Source organism: Rhinatrema bivittatum, chromosome 12 (assembly GCF_901001135.1).
Source record: "Rhinatrema bivittatum chromosome 12, aRhiBiv1.1, whole genome shotgun sequence".
NCBI lineage: Eukaryota > Metazoa > Chordata > Amphibia > Gymnophiona > Rhinatrematidae > Rhinatrema > Rhinatrema bivittatum.
In genome coordinates, this window is record NC_042626.1 from 26,304,533 (window position 1) to 26,322,996 (window position 18,464).

At 45.2% G+C, this 18,464-nt stretch overlaps 1 protein-coding gene across 1 annotated transcript; it reads right to left on the bottom strand.

Moving 5' to 3' along the window:
• Positions 1–1,347: 1,347 nt before the first annotated feature.
• On the bottom strand, positions 1,348–13,577 carry LOC115074295 (indolethylamine N-methyltransferase-like). The gene is made up of 3 exons (XM_029573617.1): positions 13,312–13,577; positions 3,402–3,609; positions 1,348–1,672 (listed from the first exon to the last, which is right to left on the bottom strand). The coding sequence occupies exons 1-3, from the start codon at positions 13,460–13,462 to the stop codon at positions 1,348–1,350; spliced, it is 684 nt and encodes a 227-aa protein (XP_029429477.1). The 5' UTR covers positions 13,463–13,577.
• Positions 13,578–18,464: the final 4,887 nt, after the last annotated feature.

Below are 18,464 nucleotides of genomic sequence, written 5' to 3' on the forward strand. Positions count from 1 at the left end.
TATTTCGTGTTAGTGCGCACTAGTGCATGGAGTGCTCGATCCAAAGCCCGAACCAATATCTTTAAACGATGCACATCTCTAATAATTACTGCAAGACACATCTCCTCTGCCAGGTTTCCCTTCTTGTGTGCTCATGCCAGTCTTGTTTTAATTCCACTGCTGTTTCAGCACCCCCACCTCCCTTAGGAGGTGGTTCTGGGAATCCACAACCCGTCAGCTTCATGACAACTCCTTGTTCTAGTGCTTTCTTCCTCCACCAAAAAAAAAAACAACATTATTTAAACCTTTGAGGTACAGGACTGTCTCCATTATATCCACCCCTTCACCTCCCCCCTCCCATCAGGTGAAGGAACCAGTGACAAGTGTTTATCTGAGGCCAGAGAGTCCATGAAAGCTTTTATTTGTGCAGATAATACAGAACAGTGAAGTTCAGACCCATTAACACTGCATTTTAGAAAGTCACACTCTCCCCAACAATGATCCCAGCAACCCACCCCCACACATATTCTCATCCACTTTCTGCATTTATGCATTTATGCATTTATGCATTTATGCAAAAGCTTACAGAAATTTAAAAGAAAAAAAATATGATTTCTTGTTTTATAAGTTCCATTCCCAGAGAGACAGGAGAAAAACACAAGAGTCCCTTGTCCTATAGGAGAAATACTTCCCATTATATATTTCCCTGGGTCAGTGGGTTAAACATGATTTGGTGATGCTTGTTTTTATTTTTTTTTTAAATGGCTCAGGGGTATGGCTCTAACCTTTTTACAATGGACAGTCAGTGGCTGAAAAGGTCATCACCTCATGATTTATTTATTTATTTATTTATTTATAACTTTTCTATACCGAAGTTCAAATAATTGTCTATCTTAATTATCACTCCGGTTTACATTACAACCATAAACAGACAGTGACAAAAGTTGTCTTACATAGAACAATGAGGAGAAAAACTTGGATACATAGAACAAGGAGGAGATAAACTTGGATACAACTTAAGCAAGGGGAAATGTAAAGTGTCAAACTAATGAGAACTGGATTTTTAGGGGTAATAGGCAATCCTGGATAGGGAGGTTGGCTGGTAGGGGTGGGTGGAGGGAAGAGGGTTACAATAGCTTTAATGAAAATCAAATGCATATAATAAAAAGCTTACTGCGTATGATATCACATTATGTGACATCACAGCATGCAGAATGATGAGAGGAGGCCTTTTTCTACAAGGACTACTTCACGTCTGTCTGCTTACGGGCAACAAGAAAGAAGGTAGGCCTTGAAATCTGTCAAATGCAAGGCGGTCATGTTCAACTGCGAGTGTAGCACATCAAGCCGTTCCACACATAACCTGCATCACACAGATCGCACGTCTCTAGAAAAATCCTTTTCTAAAACAATGTTCGAAAAACTCTTCCTTCGCCCAACCGTATACATACTGCATCCTAGCACCCCACCCGTTACTAAGTACCCTCCTGGTTTCAGCAGCGATGTGATATTCCTCAGAGCAGAGCAGAAAGATTCAGGATCCATGCAGGCACTTTGTAGACAAAGAAAGGTGAGCAGGCAGTCAGCCTGAGGCAGCGTCAGCGGCTCCAGTGGGTTGCTCTTAGTGACATCACACTTCAGAAGCCGTGTCACCGTTCTCCTCACCTTTTCTTCCTTCTCTGTCCACTTTTCCCTAAAGGAGAAGAGGAATAGGAATGAACACTTCAGATAAAAATAAACCCTCTGGAATAAGCTTAATTACCTAAATCCTGTTTAGATGTTTCGGAGAGAGAATCCAGGGGCGATTCTATAATGAGGGAGCAGCTTCAGGCGGCAAAATTTGGAAGCAGTAAAAGCTGCCCCCAAAGTCCTCTAGTGGCCACCCCACCCTGCCACCAAAACAACAAAGGACCCGTGAGTTGCCGGCAATGTTCCCTCTAAGCTGCGTGCGTGCACGACTGCGCATAATGTTTCTGGAGGCTGCGCACAACTTTTCTACCAGCGAGCAGTAATACCGGCAGGGCCATGGTGGAGCTCATCCCGCCACAGCCCGAACAGGGCCGGCACAACATACTCTGCAAGCCGTGCACTTGCACAGTGTGGCGGCTCCGAGGAAGCGGTGGTCTGGATCCACCAGCGGCCAAAATGGACTGGAGGCTGCAGGGCCACCCGGAGGGAGTCCACCCCGCGGCAAGACGAATTTAAAAAAAAGCCATGGGACGCATAGGAGGCATGCCAGACCCCTGCCTGATTCGATGTAGGGGGAAAACAGCATATCCTCTGCAAAAGCCAGCAGCCAAAGCAATGGCAGCATTTGAGTGACATCATCGCCTGTTGCTGTGGGGTCAGTTTCATGAGCGGAGCAGTGGGATTTCGCAGCTCCTACTGCAGGACTGATTCTGCAATAGTAGGAGATGATGTCACTCAAATGCTGCTCCTGCTGACGGCTCGTGCTGGATGAGGGAGGTAATAAACTGCGCTAGGGAGTCCCAGCACTTGGAGAGGGAGGAGGAATAGCCTGGAAGTCACTGATGAGAAGGTGGGGGAAAGTGATGAAAGCATAAGAAGGGGAGGAAAGAGCAAGGGATGGGGGAGGGAGGGATAGCGGGGAAAAAAGGGGACAAGCTGAGGTAATGAGGGAAAGTAAAGGTGAGAAAGGGGAATCAGCTGAGATAGTAAAGGGTGAGAAGGAGAAGAATCTCTAGAGGGACAGGAATGGGGGAAGAAGTGAGGTAGTGTGAGAAGGGAGGGAGGAAGGGAAGAGCCACTGGCAGTGAGAAAGGGGTGAAAAGTGGGGAATAGGGAAAGATAGTGAGGGAAAGAGGGAGGAAGAACTGAGCTGGTGAGGTACGAGGATGAGAAGTAAAGGAAGAGCCCGAGGTAGTGAGGCCACGGTCCATCAATGGATCCCATGCGTCCACTGATGGACTAAGTGAGAAGAGGTTGTGGGCTGCTGGCGGACCACATCCCACCAGCAGCTCAAGTGGAGTGGGAGGCCACCTTGTGATCCCGACCTGAAAGAGGCCAAAGTGAAGGAGACGGGCCCAGAGCTCCCAGGGGAGCAATTGGAAGAAAAGAAAAGGTGAAGCCCGTGTGTGTGAGATAGCGCACGCATGTTGTGTGTGTGTGTGTTTGAACAGCAGGTTGTGCGTGTGGGTGAGAGGGAGTATGTGCATCTGAGAGAGGAAGCAGGAGTATGTGAAGTAGGAAAGTATGTGTGAGAGAAAGAAATAAACAAGTACATTTTCAGGCTCGCGCGCACATCACTTCTGCGGGTGCTGCAGGATCTTAGTGCAATGCTATGCTGTACAGCGCTGCACATATTACATGGGAACCCTGGAGTGCATGTCCCAGCTCTTGCACACACAAAGGCAGTCACGTCTGCTAGCGCAGCTGTGCCTTCACTCAGGCCATATCCATACCTGTCACCTTCCAATTCACACACAAGTTTCACAGTGGAGCTCCAGTCAAACGTCCCCGGCTCCTTCTTCAGCCACTTCTCCAGCTCTTGCAGGCACCGGTCCGAGTAATCTGAAGCAATTATTTCTCTGAAAAACTCACAGGCTGAGAGGAACTGGTAAATGGAGGCACCAGAGCCGATGTCTATCAGGGTATCTCCTCTTATATCCCCTGCAGGAGAGAGTACAGAAACTGAATATTACACACAACAGAGGCTCTCTCTCCTCCTGTAAAGCATGAATATAGCACAGCAGTGGCATGGCCAGAATTGATTTTTTGGGTGGGCACAAGGTTAACATGAGTGAGCTGTAGGCATGCAGGTCTGAGACCTATAGTTAAAAATAATACCGTATACTGTAACCTACAATGGCTTTCTAAGTAGTTTGCAACAGCCATTATGCATCAGGCGTGAAACTTTAAAACATTTTACCTCAATTATTTCAAGCACTTGCCAGCATTAAAAATTCCTTATCAATCTGTATTAATTTATTTTAAATGTAATGCAGTTTATAAATGCACAAGTATATCATGTAAAAACCAAAGAAAACAAACAAACAGATCCAATCATTTATTTAAAAACAATTAAATAAAAACAATTAAATAAATAAATTTAATAAAACAAAAATGAATGTATTCATTCATGAATCCTCTTTGCAGAAAGCCAGAAATCATCATAACTACAATAAAATGGCATTAATCATCAGAACAGATGCAGAGCAGAGCTAGGACAACTCACATTACAACAAATATGAAAAAGAATATTCAGATTTTGGTGTTCCTCAGCAAAAAATATCCCTTTATTGCTAAATATTTGAAGGTAGATTTTTTTAAGACCCGCGCGAGGGCGTCCATGTACGCGTGGTTGCCGGCACGTACACATGCACTCACTACTTTATATCAACTTGCTCATGTGAGCGCGAATCCCGTCTCAATCACATGGGGGGGGAGAATTTTAGTAGGTGCGCGCAGCAACGTGATAGGCCCAATTCCCTTTTCCCTCCCAGTTCTCTCCTAAGGGGAACATGGGATGGTATTGGCGAAGCTCCAGTTGGGTCTCTCCTTGCCAATGGTGGGATTTGCGGGGGCTCCTCCCCCACAGGTAGTGCCAACTCCCCCTCGGCCCAAGAGTCCACACTGCCAACACCATATCCAAAAGAAATCAAAAGTAATGGAGGCCTGAGCAATTAAATAACTATTAACACCCATGGTGCCCCTATAGAAAATCCACAAGGTAAAATGGTGGCCAGACTTTTTATATCAGAAGAACTTACCGTTTACCATCTTCCACATGGGGGAGCTAACCACCCACCCCATAACCTGTAAAAGCACAAACTTCCTAAACCCCCTACCTAACCTTCCTCCCTTTTACCCTACCATCCCCGATCCCTAAAACCCCACTGACCAGCCTAGAATTTTTTGTTTAATACTTACCCGCAGTGCGGAGCAGCAGCAGGTTACACAGTCATTGGGCCCTGATGCACGCTTGTGCGCTGATGGTGCTGTCCCAGCCCGCCCATGCTCTGCCCACATCCTGCCCAGACCCCGGCCAGGCCCATCCCCAGCCTGCCCCTTTTTCATCTTACCCACTTTATTCACATACTGGGAGATACACGTGTGGCTACGGGCCTCTTAAGATCTGCGTGTGTGTGCTTATCTCGGTATTTCCCAGATTTCCCACATGCAGGGCTTTTAAAATTAGCCCTTTGGTGAAGTAACACAAACTCCTGCAAAAAAAGAGACATCTAGAACCTTGCTAAACCATACAGTCACAGCACTGACTCTCAGGACTCAAATAACAGCAACCTTAGGAAAAAGCAGTAATGCAAATACTACACCAGGATCTAGAACATTAATACATCACATAGTGGAATAACAGAACATGCTGGACTATTACAGAGAAACTACAGGCTAGCAGAAATTTTGCACCTCAGTCACAATCACTCTGGCAAAACAGAGACTGACCATTACCTAATGTAGAAATAAGAGACTACAAATTAGAAACAGAAACATGTACTCCTGCTATTAAGTTCACTTAGAGCAGAGCTTTCCATACTTTTCATGTTGGTGACACACTTTTTAGACAAACATAATTTCGGGACACAGTAATTCAGTCTACTAGTAAACCAGAGGTTGTATGCAGTGTAACAAAGGAAAAAAGAAACATCACCCATCCTTATAAAACAAATCAAGAAATATAAATCATCAGCAGTAAACTGTACTAACAAAAAGAACATATTTCGAAACAGCTGATGAGTGGAATATCCAATAATTAAAACTCATATAAAACATTTCCAGATACCAACAAAATATTTCAAAATAGCAGACACAAAGACCCAGTAATGAAAAATAATAAGGATACAAACATTTTTTTGCTCTGCATACCTGGGAACGTTTGATATCCAGGTGTCCTGAGATTGTTCTGAATTAGCAGGAGGAGGGGTGGTTTGCTTGGAACTTTCTCCTCTCTCAGTCACATACCAGCGCTCTCTCTCACACTGGCTCTCAATGACACACCTATACACACATGCTCTCAGTACTCACATATACACATGTTTTTTCTCTCTCACTTATATAGGCTCTTAATTACACATTTACACACATGCTGTCTATCTTTTCACGCTTACAGACACACAGGCTTTCAATCACACACATACATGCTGTCTTTTTCTCTCACACACAGACTCTCATTCACATGCTTACAAACATGTCCTCTCTTTCTCTCATTTACACACAGGCTCTCAATCACATACTCACATGCTCCCTCACCTAAATCAGCTTTCAATCACACACAGACACACATGGTCTCTCTCTCTCATTTAAACACAGGCTCTCAATCACATACTCACATGCTCCCTCACCTAAATCAGCTCTCAATCACACACAGACACACATGGTCTCTCTCTCTCATTTAAACACAGGCTCTCATCACATACTCACATGCTCCATCACCTAAACCAGCTCTCAATCACACACAGACACACATGATCTCTCTCTTACTTATACACACAGGCTCTTAATCATACATACACATGATTTCTCTCACACACAAAGGATCTCAATCATACACACATACTCTTTCACACAAACAGGTTTTCAATCACAAACTTACACATACAGGTTCCCAATGGTAAACTTACATTCATGCTCTCTCTCTCTCTCTCACAGGCAGGCTCTCAATCACAGACATACTCTCTTTCACATGTACAGGCTCTCAATCATTCACATACATGCAATCTCTCACTCTCTCATACACACACACAGGGCCCCGCGGCCCGGAAGAGGAAGTGGAGAGTATCGGGTGAGTGCGCGGCAAGAAGAGGCCACGTTAGTGCGCTCGGCATCGGCCCGAAGAAAAGAAGACTGCAGCGCGGCTCGGAGGAAAATGTTCAACCGCGGCCGATGGGACTCCGCCTCCGCGAGGGCTGAAAATGAAGAGGTTAGCGTTGGGAGGAGGCTGCTGCTGCCGCGAGTTCCCGGGGTGGGGGAGAGAGAGAGTGATGAGCTCATTCACTCTCTCTCTCCCCCACCCTGGGAACTCGCGGCAGCAGCAGCCTCCTCCCAACGCTAACCTCTTCATTTTCAGCCCTCGCGGAGGCGGAGTCCCATCGGCCGCGGTTGAACATTTTCCTCCGAGCCGCGCTGCAGTCTTCTTTTCTTTGGGCCGATGCCGAGCGCACTAGCGTGGCCTCTTCTTGCCGCGCACTCACCCGATACTCTCCACTTCCTCTTCCGGGGGGGGTGGGTGGGAAGAAGAGAGCACGCCGGTGCCGCTGACTCCAGCTGTCCTGCCGCGTTCCGCCCGGGCGGAGGAGGACCGGGGAGCAGCTGGGTCAGCGGGAAAGTGTGGCGATACTTGTCTGCGAGCCAGATGCAGCATATCTGGCTCGGAGCCATGGGTTCCCGGTCCCTGCACTTGCCGGTGTGTCACGTGCACCGGGCTTGCGCGACACACCGGCACACCTCAGGCGACACAGTAAAGTGTCGCGACACACACTTTGGAAAGCTCTGACTTAGAGAATAGCCACTGCCATTAGCAATGGTTACATGGAATAGACTTAGTTTTTGGGTACTTGCCAGGTTCTTATGGCCTGGATTGGCCACTGTTGGAAACAGGATGCTGGGCTTGATGGACCCTTGGTCTGACCCAGTATGGCATTTTCTTAAGTTCTTATGTTCTTATGTAGACAAAACTAAAATAGAAAGCCTGAGAAACTAGATTCTCAACAGTGGAAGACTGAAGAAAGAGCAAAATAGAAAACTATAAGAAATGGCCATTCCCAAAGATTATTATAAGAAAGACCCAAATTGTAGCATGTATTAGAGAATACAAATTAAATCACAAACTTGCTACGTGAGAAGGCTCATTAAGTATTAAGTGACCTTCATATGGTGCCACTGTTCAATTTATGGCTATCCTCAAGATAAAACCCTGTGAACACTAGAGCTTTTTTAATCATTAGGTCACTTGTTATGATATTCACGATTCTTCATATGTAAGAATCGTGAAAATTATAACAAGTGACCTATTGGGTTTTATCTTGAGGATAGCCATAAATTGAACTGTGGCACCATATGAAGGTCACTTGATACTTAATGAACCTCTTCACGTAGCAAGTTTGTGATTTAATTTGCATTCCCAAAGATGGCATATTCCAATTGCTAAAATCTCAAAATAATTTTTTGTTATCTTTGTTGTCTGATCTTTCTATTTTTCTAATCAGTTGGTCCCAATCTCTTTTTTCCCCACTTTTCCCTTGTCAGTCATTTCCTAATTCCTTTTTAGGGTCTCTCTTCTCATTCTGTTTCTTCTCCTACTGTCTTCTTCCCTTCCTCTCTCACACACATACACACACACACACAGACTCACACACATAAGCTTTCACACTAACATGCTTTACCATACACACACAGACACATACACTCTCACTCTCACATACTCTACCATAAACACAAGCTCTCACTCTCATATACTCTCCCCCCCTCACACACAAGTTCTCAATCTCACATTCTCTACCACAAACCCTACCGCTCACTCTCACTCCTTGACTCCCATTCTCACACATACAGATGTCCTTCCCAGGCTGCCATTCTTATACACACACACATACGCACACCCAGGCTCCCATTCTCACTGACAGACAAATGCACACCCTGACTCCCAGCCTCACTCAAATAAACATATATCCAGGCTCCCAGTCTCACCAACACACACCCCCAGCCTTCCATTCTAATCACACACACTTCCAGGCTCCCACTCACCCCCCCACACACACATACCCATTATCCCATTATCACCCCCCCCCCCCCACACACACACACACACACACACGGGGCCTTTTCATTAGGCATAGCCAAACTCCCACTTCCACTGTCGCAGTGATGAGATGCTGCAACTTTAGTTCCCTATTTATCCGTTCCACCTCATTCATGATTTTATAACCCTCGATCTTATCCCCTCTCTTCTCCAAGCTGAAGAGCCCTAACCTGTTTAGCATTTCTTCACAGTGGAGCTCTTCCATCCCCTTTACCATTTTTGTTCCCTTTTCTGTACCCTTTCTAGCTCCCCTATATCTTTTTTGAGGTGGTGGTCACCAGAGCTGCACATGATACTCACGGAGCGGTTGCGCCATGGATCAATACAGAGGCAAAATATTTATTTACGTTGTTTAAAGGTTCTCAGCTTCCAAATAAGTTAAACTCAGTGTAAGTGCACTGTTTCTTCCCTGGCCTGATGAAGAGAGGATTACACTTGAAAGCTTGTCATAGATATAGTAAGTTAGTCCCATAAACAAGGTGTCATCTGCAACTTGTTTATTGACCCTTAATTACACATATCCAGGTGGACTAACACAGCAACCACAGTTCTACACCCAAATAATTCCTAAGATTCTGTTTTATATTTTAACTGCTGCCGCACACAGAACTGAGGATTTCAACGTATTGTCTACATTATCAGCGAGATCCTTTTCCTGGGTGGTGACTCCTAAATTTCTATAGTATAATTAGGATTATATTTCCTCTATCTTCATCTGTTTGCAGTTGCCTACATTAAGTTTTGTCTGCCATTTAGGTGCCCAGTTCTCTAGCCTGACAAGGTCTTTTAATAGTTCCTCAGTCTGCTTATGTTTTAACTAATTTGAATGTTTTTGTGACATCTGCTGATCTGATCACATCGCTTATTGCTCCCTTTTCCAGATCATCAATGAAGAAATTAAACAATATTGGTCCCTGTACAAATCCCAGAGTCACATCCCTATTTACTTCTCTATTTTGGGAAAACTGACCATATGTCCTCCTGTTTCTTCAGGCGTCACACTGATAAATCTAAGGTATGAATACAGCATGGGCAGTTAAAGAGGGGACTCAGAAGGAGATTTTTAAAAAGTTTTGTGTGATTAGAATATGAAGCGCACTTCCTAAGTTTAATTCCTGAGAACCGCGTCTATTCCGCAGGCAGGCCGGGGCCAACTAGGAAGTAAACTACAAGGAGCACTCACAGGACCGCAGTAGATCACAAAATGTTTTCCCATGAACAGGTCACACTACATCTGGGGATTCACCGTGATGGCCAGTGAAAGCCTTTGGTTTTAGTAGTCACATTGCTACCCATATGAAAATCTTAGTACATGAGAACAATTTTCCTTTGAATCAAAAGATCAGGACATTGCTCCAGTAAATCTTTAATAATCACTGAGCCATGGATGCTAGTTATTTGTTTCCAAACTTTCAGAGAAAGATGATTCTGAAAACCAAACTGCACAGGCTAACTGGCTTTCCTTTAGCCCTTCCTAATAGGGCAGCGGGGCGAGTTCTCATGCATAGTGCTGCATTTTATACTGGGTCATATGTCCCGAACACTGTGCATGAGAGCCATCGCGGAAAGACTAAACAAATTCTTTCCTTCGGTTTTTACTGATGTTGTGGAAATACCCTTTCCAGAGTTGGTTTTCAAGGATGATGACTCATATAAACAGAACTAAATTATGGTGAATCTGGAAGATATAGTAGACTAGATTTTCAAATTAAAGAGTAGTAAATCACCCGGACCGTATGGTATACAACCCAGGGTTCTGAAAGAATTCAAAAATGGAATTTCAGACCTATTAGTAAAAATTTCTAACCTATCATTAAAATCATCCATTGTACCTGAAGACTGGAGGGTGGCCAATGTAACCCCAATATTTAAAAAGGGTTCCAGGGGAGATCTGGAAAAGTATACACTGGTGAGTCTGACTTCAGTGCCGGGAAAAATCCTGGAAAATATTATAAAGAATAAAATCATATAACATTTAGATAGACATGTTTAATGGGACACAGCCAGCATGGATTTACCCAAGGGAACTCTTGTCTCACAAATCTCCTACATTTTTATGAAGGGCTGAAAAAACTTGAGGACAAAGGTGAACTGGTACATGTGGTGTATTTGGATTTTCAGAAGACTTTCAACAAAGTCCCTTATGAGAGGTTTTTAAGAAAACTAAAAAGTCATGGGATAGGAGGTGATGTCCTTTTGTGGATTGCAAACTGATTAAAAGATAGGAAACAGAGAGTAGGATTAAATGGTCTGTTTTCACTGTGGAGAAAGGTAAGCAGTGGAGTGCCTCAGGAATCTGTACTTGGACCGGTGCTTTTTAATATATTTATAAATGATCTGGAAAGGGGGTACAATGATTGAGGTGCTCCAATTTACAGATGAAACAAAATTATGCAAAGTAGTTAAATCTGAAGGTGATTGTGATAAATTGCAGGAGGACCTTCTGAGACTGGAAGATAGGGCGTTCAAATGGGAGATGAAATTGAATGTCGTCAAGTGCAAGGTGATGCATATAGGGAAAAATAACTCTTGCTGTGGTTACATGATGTTAGGTTCCATATTAGGAGTTACCACCCAAGAAAGAGATCTAGGCATCTGTGAAAGGATGATTTTAAGCAAGCTAGCTAGATCCCCAGAAGACTTTGCACCGTGAATAGAGAGCTATGGATCAGAGCAGACTCTAATGGTTAATGAGTATGGATCAATATATTGCATATAATTTAAGTACACCAGCAAGTTGATCATCTCCTCTCAGTGCTCCCATTGGAATCAATCAGGAGAGTTAGGGTATCCTAACAGAGGTTCCAATGAAAGCAAAAGTAGTCCAAGAATCACCTGAGCTAAAAGTTTCCAAATTGAAAAGCAGGTTGTTAATACAAACAAAAAACACACTTTGAAATGTCTGTAAGCCAATGTCAGGAGGCTAAGGAAGATGTAAGGTTGCAGTGTATAGCAATGAATAATGAGTTAGACTTAACTGGCATCTCAGACACATGGTGGAAGGAGGATAACCAATGAGATAGTGTTATACCAGGGTACAAATTATATAGCAATGATAGGGTGAAGCAACTTGGTAGGGGGGGGAAGGGGGTGCCAGAATCCTTCAAGAGACTAAGGGGCAGATTTTTAAAAAATACGCGAGCACGTACTTTTGTTCACGCACCAGGTGCGAACAAAGGTACGCTGGATTTTATAAGATACACGGTTAGCCGCGCGTATCTCATAAAATCCAGGGTCGGCGCGCACAAGGGGGTGCACATTTGTGCAACCTGCGCGCGCCGAGCCCAGCGCGAGCTGCATGTTCCCTCCGAGGCCGCTCCGATTCGGCCTCGGAGGGAACTTTTCTTCACCCTCCCCCCACCTTCCCCTACCTAACCCACCCCCCCCCCCCCCGGCCCTATCTAAACCCCCCCCCCTTAACTTTGCGCGCATCGCCGGCAGCCCCGCTCCGTCCTCCGGTCCCTGGGGCTGGTCCGGAGGCCTCGACCACGCCCCCGGGCCGGCGCCACGCCCCCCCGAAACACCGCATCATTTCAGGAATGCCCCCGGACACGCCCCCTCCCTCCCCTTTTCAAAAGCCCCGGGACTTACGTGCGTCCCGGGGCTTTATGCGCGCCGGCGGCCTTTTAAAATCCGCCCCTAAATGCACAATTGAATCTTTATGGATTGAAATCTCATGAATGTTGGGGAACAATACAGTGATAGAAATATAGTAAGGTCCATCTGGCCAAAATGATGAGATGGACAATGAAATGCTAAGAGAAAAGAAGGAAGTTAACCAAATTGGTAGTGCAGTAATAATGGGAGATTTCAATTGAATGGGTAAATGTTACATCAGGACATGCTAGAGAAATAAATGAAATAAATGACAGCTTTATGGAGCAATTGGTTCGGGAGACAGTACAGAGAAGGGCAATCAAAATGATAAAGAGAATGCAATGGCTCCCCTATGAGGAAAAGCTAAAGAGGTTAGGGCTGTTCAGCTTGGAGAAGAGACGGCTGAGGGGAGATATGATAGAATTCTACACAATCATGAAAGGACTTGAATGGGTAAAGGTGAATCGTTTATTTACTCTTTCAGATAATACAAGGACTAGGGGGCACTCCATGAAGTTAGCAAGTAGCTCATTTAAAACAAATCAGAGAAAATTATTTTTTACTCAACACACAATTAAGCTCTGGAATTCATTGCCAGAGGATGTGGTTAGTGCAGGTGTGGTTAGTAGCTGGGATCAAAAAAGGTTTGGATAAATTCTTGAAGGAGAAGTCCATTAATTGCTATAAATCAAGTTTACTTAGGGGATAGCCACTGCTATTAATTGCATCAGTAGCATGGGATCTTCTTAGTGTTTGGGTAATTGCCAGGTTCTTGTGGGCTGGTTTTGGCCTCTGTTGGAAACAGGATGCTGGGCTTGATGGACCCTTGGTCTGACCCTGTATGGCATATCTTATGTTCTTATGTTATGACCACTTGGTCCATCAGTCTGCCCACTTGGCCTGGTTCCACTTCACATACAGAAATGGCAGATAAAGATCCAAATGAGAAATACTGCACATACCTGAAGCAAAGGTTGTAGAGAGATTTTTCAGCATCAGCGGCAAATACCCGCCAGTAACAAGAGCCCCCTCAGGAGTATACTGAATGTCCAAGTGAGCTCTAGGATCAAAATCCTTCTGGAAGTCTTCTTTGCCTGTGAAGTCCAGCGCCATTCTGTCCTGTCAGAGTTTGGACAAATTGTGCCTGTCTCCTGCCTCTCCCTGCTCTATTTGTAAGGACAGTGGATTCCCCTGCTCAGGATATAAACATTAACTACAATGCACCAGGCATGTCTAGGCTTTGGCAAGGTTTAAGAACAGAATGCCTGGAAGGAGTTCTTAAGCCTTCCTGCCCTTTTTTCAGCCATAAATCATCTGTACTCCAAAGGTTTTCAGGAGCTGTCATCCCTGCCTCGCTAGCAGGACCCTGTAACCACTTATGAGGGCCTTGGTAAACTTTTGTGCAATGGGTCCGCTTGTGCTTTCCCCAGATTGATCCCACCCTCATGTAAGAAACAGAGAAACATTATTCTGTCAGGCAATTTATTTTCAAGCAATTCTTTACATTCATTACTAATACATATATTTTTTGCTTTTAGCAATTCTTTTGCTGTGAAAACTGAGCACTTCCAGTCTATGCAAGACATGGAATATAGGGTGGAATAATCCCCTCTATCCTTATGTCCCCACTCTCCCCTCAGCTTGATTCTCCACTACCCCCACCCAACAATGGGTGCAAAACAGAACTGGGATATTGCCCCTTACACTCACCATACAAAATATATATTCAAATTATTCAAATTCACCTCAGTAACAGCAACAAAATATCCATCCACTGCTAGTCTCTAAGGGGTGAGTTTGAAAAGAGTAGCTTGTGTTGAATGGCCATAAGATTCAGTTTTTAAAATTATACTGGTTATTATATATGATACAGGTATAAATGGACAAGATTTATCACATTCACCAAATAATATTTATCAGAAAATTATGTAACCGAACCTTTATGGCACCTGTTTAGATTATATGGTTCTATACACTTATTCAACATTAATTTATGTGCCTTACTGTAAACCGTTGTGATGGTATTTAACTTAATGACGGTATAGAAAAGTTTTTAAATAAATAAATAAATATGGGCTAAGTGCAAGCAACTCTTATTTTAAACAGAATGCACGAAAACTCGGGGCAGATTTGGGATGGGTCAGGGGCGTTCTTGGGCGGGGCCACATTTACATGTGTAAATCCCAGTTTTAAATTCGGCGAATACAGCGCACGACGGGCTGTTACCTGCACATATTTACTTCTGCTTTTGTTCAGCTATAAGGGGCCAATGCGGGTTAAATAGATGCTAATCCACCATCCACCCCCTAATGCAATAGGGGGTTTAGCGCCTATTTAATCCGTGTCAGACGCAGAGTGAATGCAATAGCGCTCATCACATGCAAATGCATGTGAATGAGGCTATTACTCATTCACTCCACATGCAAAAAAAAGTGTGCGTCTGAGACGCACATTTTGCTTTCAGATATATATATATTTTTTAACTTAAAAAAAAACATACCTTGACAGACCACCGAGTTATGAAGACCGACGCCAGTAAACTCGGCGTCCATTTTCATTACTGGCAGACGTGGGGAAATTAATATTTTTTGTTAAAAATATAGGCTTCCCCTAAATGAGAGGGATTCCTGTGGAGTCAAGGAAAGTGTTTTGATTAAGTGAGATTTCTCTTTTTGATGATACATATCTGTGAATGGATTCAAGAATGTTAATTGCTTGAATTGTAAAACTGAAAAATATTATAAATAAAGAATAAAAATAAAAAAAACCGACAGACCACCGAGTTATGAAGATCGACGCCGGTAAACTCGGCATCCGTTTTCATTACTGGCAGCCGGCCGGTCATGCAAACCGATGCCAAGTTTACCGGCGTCGATCTTCATAACCGGCAGCCACCACGGGGCACATTAGCAAGGAGATACTAGGGTCTAATTTGGGTATAGCCCCTCTTGTGGGCACCATGCGCGCATTTGGAAAGCGGGCACTGACTTTTCAGTGCCCGCTTTCCGTGCTTTTTATTGCATCGGCCCCAAAGTCTGAAAGAAACTCTCGTAATAGCCAAAGGTTGACTGGGTGAAGGGGGTTTGGCTAAACTGGGGGGAATGCAGGCTGAAGAACCAGAGGGGTCTTGATGAACTAGAGACAGACTGGGCAAACTGGTTATTTCCTTCAAGCGCACATGTCTTAAAATGTGCTCAATTGCGTGTGTAAAAGCCGGCAAGTCCTAACGAAAGATACGCACATAACGTATTCTCATGTAACCGCTTAAAATTAGGAGCACACAGACGTGCGCCAAGCATAGTTTGTGTTATACGCGTGCACGATTTAAAATTACAGTGCATAAGTTGTTATGGGCGTGTCCGCCACGCCGCAGACGGGCAGAGGGTCTGGGCGCCCTCGGGTATAGATCGTAGGTGCGAGGAGCACGGCCGTCTCTAAAGCAGGTGGAGTGAGCCCTTGGGCCACGGTGAGAGCTAGGGAGAAGCCCCAGCCACACCGTGGGAGGTGAGCCGGTGCTGGCATGGTGAGCCAGGCGTGTACCGAGGCAGGAATTCAGGAACGGAGTCTGACCCTCAGCCGGACCTGCACGCCCATGACAACCAGCAAATCAATGTTGGTTGATGAACGGTCCTCCGACTGTTCCAAGCCCTTTCGGACCTGCCGCTGGGTAACGGCAAAGGGCGGCAGGCCAGACAGAGAACGAGGGCAGACAGAGTCCATAGTACACGAAGGACATCTTAGGCGTAGGCCAGTGCAGAGACATCAGAGGCAAGGGCTGGTGCAGAGACAGAGGCAGGAACGAGGTAAGAGGCATACAGGAGACTCAAGGGCGAGGTACGAGACTGGCATCATGGAGCGCCCTACACAGCCCACCCGCGGGGCTGGTCACGGACCACAACAGAGGTTGCCTTCAGTAACAGGGTAAGGCTTTCTCACAGATTAGGAACGAGGTGCATGGCTTGCATCACGAAGCGCCCTACTCAGCCCACCCCCGGGGCTGGTCACAGACCACGACATGGCTTGCCGCGAGGCACCAGGACATCTTGAAGATACAGGAATGAGGTGCTAGCATTCAGGAACAGGGTAAGGCTTTCTCACAGACTCAGGAACGAGGTGCATGGCTTGCACCACGAAGCGCCCTACACAGCCCGCCCACGGGGCTGGTCACGGACCATGACATGGCTTGCCGCAAGGCACCAGGACATCTTGAAGATACAGGAACGAGGTGCTAGCATTTAGGAAACTCAGGAACAAGGTAAGGCAGGTAGCTGCAGTACAGGCAGTCTATAGCAGGGTTTGCTGCACACCGGCAGCCTGAAGCAAGGGATTGCTGCACACCAGCAGCCTGAAGCAGGGTTCGCTGCACACCGGCAGCCTGAAGCAGGGTTCAGTGGGAAAATCAGGAACTGGATCAAGCATAGGATCAGGAACAGACATCAGGAACACATCAAGGCAAGGTCAGGACAAGGAGCCATCAACACAAGCAAGACCACGGAGAACCTGGATCGAGGAGGAGGTACAGACAACTGTAGCGCTCAATCCGAAGGCAAGTTGCAAGTGAAATGAGAGTCCTTTTATACTGCAGGATGTAGGCAACTCCCTGGGAGGAGTTTGCCAGGACCGCCCCTTGCAGGCCCTATAACTGGGGTAGAGAGCTGCGGGCCGGCCCCTAGGGAGAAGGGCGTCGCCAAACAGGAAGTCCAAACACAGCCATGCAAGCCACCCCTCACTAGAGGGCGCTAGAGTAATGTGTTGTTTCTCCTTCCCCTTCTTTGGTTGTCCCTTTTCTCCCTCTTGCTTTAAGGGGGCGGGGCGGCCAAAGGCCGTGCCCGCCTCCCTCCCTCCCAAAATAGTAGCCATGCAAGCCACAGGCAGGCCTCAGGAACAGCTAGGCCTCCCAGGCCCTGGAACAAGTCCTGGATGGTGCACAGGCGAGGCCCTGGCTTCAGAGCGGCCTCCGGAGGAAAGGTAAGATATCTCCTGTAGCGCAGCAACAGGGGGGATCGTAACATAAGTGCTCGCACCCACATGCATGTTTTAAAGTTACTGTCCCTGTAAAGTATCGCAAATCCCTGCAAAAGAGACACTTAGAAACCACATAGCATAATAGCACTGTCTTAGGACCCAAAAAATGACCCTACCTATGAAAAGACAGCACTGCAAGTGTTACACTGGTTTCTAAAACTCTTATTGGATAAGCAGAGCAATTCGGCCTTCTATAAATCCCTACACAGAAACTACACACAGCAGAATCCCTCCCCCTTTGTCATACGTGCAGAAGACCCTTACCTAATATAGAATAAGAGGCCACAAACCAGAAACAGAAGCATGCAGACCCTGAGAAGCCAGGTTCGTGCAGCGCAACACTAGAGAATGAAGAACAGAAATTCATGTCCACCCATACTGATCAAAACACAAAAAATATATAAAACCTGCCGGTGTTGAAATTCCTAGGGAATACACTGATGGGTCACATTCCTAACCAAGCGGGCGCCATTCCTTTTGATGATATGGTGGGGCTTACTGTGCTCTGTATTTCCCAGATATTGTGGCTCAGGAGAAAAAAAATTTTGGCCAAGAGATCTGTTTTGCTAAATTGAAGGGAACATATCCTTCCTTTCATAACTTGATTGCAAAATGAGTTACATCATCTGATGATTATAGTGACATATACATGTACTAGTAGATTTGGCAATCTTAAACAGGAGAGAGCATTTTAGAACACTGCATGCATCACGTAGTAAACACCTAATGATTTATGATTATTTTGTAAAGGTAAGAAGATAAGAACATAAGAAATTGCCATGCTGGGACAGACCAAAGGTCCATTAAGCCCAGCATCCTGTTTCCAACTGAGGCCAAAACCAGGCCACAAGAACCTGGCAATTTCCCAAACACTAAGAAGATCTCATGCTACTGATGCAATTAATAGCAGTGGCTATTCCCTAAGTATAATTGATTAATAGCCATTAATGGACTTCTCCTCCAAGAATTTATCCAAACCTTTTTTGAACCCAGCTACACTAACTGCACTAACCACATCCTCTGGCAACAAATTCCAGAGCTTTATTGTGCGTTGAGTGAAAAAGAATTTTCTCCGATTAGTCTTAAATCG

Bases quoted from the DNA above. Each gene is read 5' to 3' on its own strand.
- LOC115074295 (XM_029573617.1), bottom strand. From the start codon at position 13,462: ATGGCGCTGGACTTCACAGGCAAAGAAGACTTCCAGAAGGATTTTGAT. The intron at 3,610-13,311 runs GTATGTGCAGTA...TCTCTCCTGCAG, and splicing joins CTCTACAACCTTTGCTTCAG to GGGATATAAGAGGAGATACC. The intron at 1,673-3,401 runs GTATGGATATGG...CTTCTCCTTTAG, and splicing joins TGTGAATTGGAAGGTGACAG to GGAAAAGTGGACAGAGAAGG.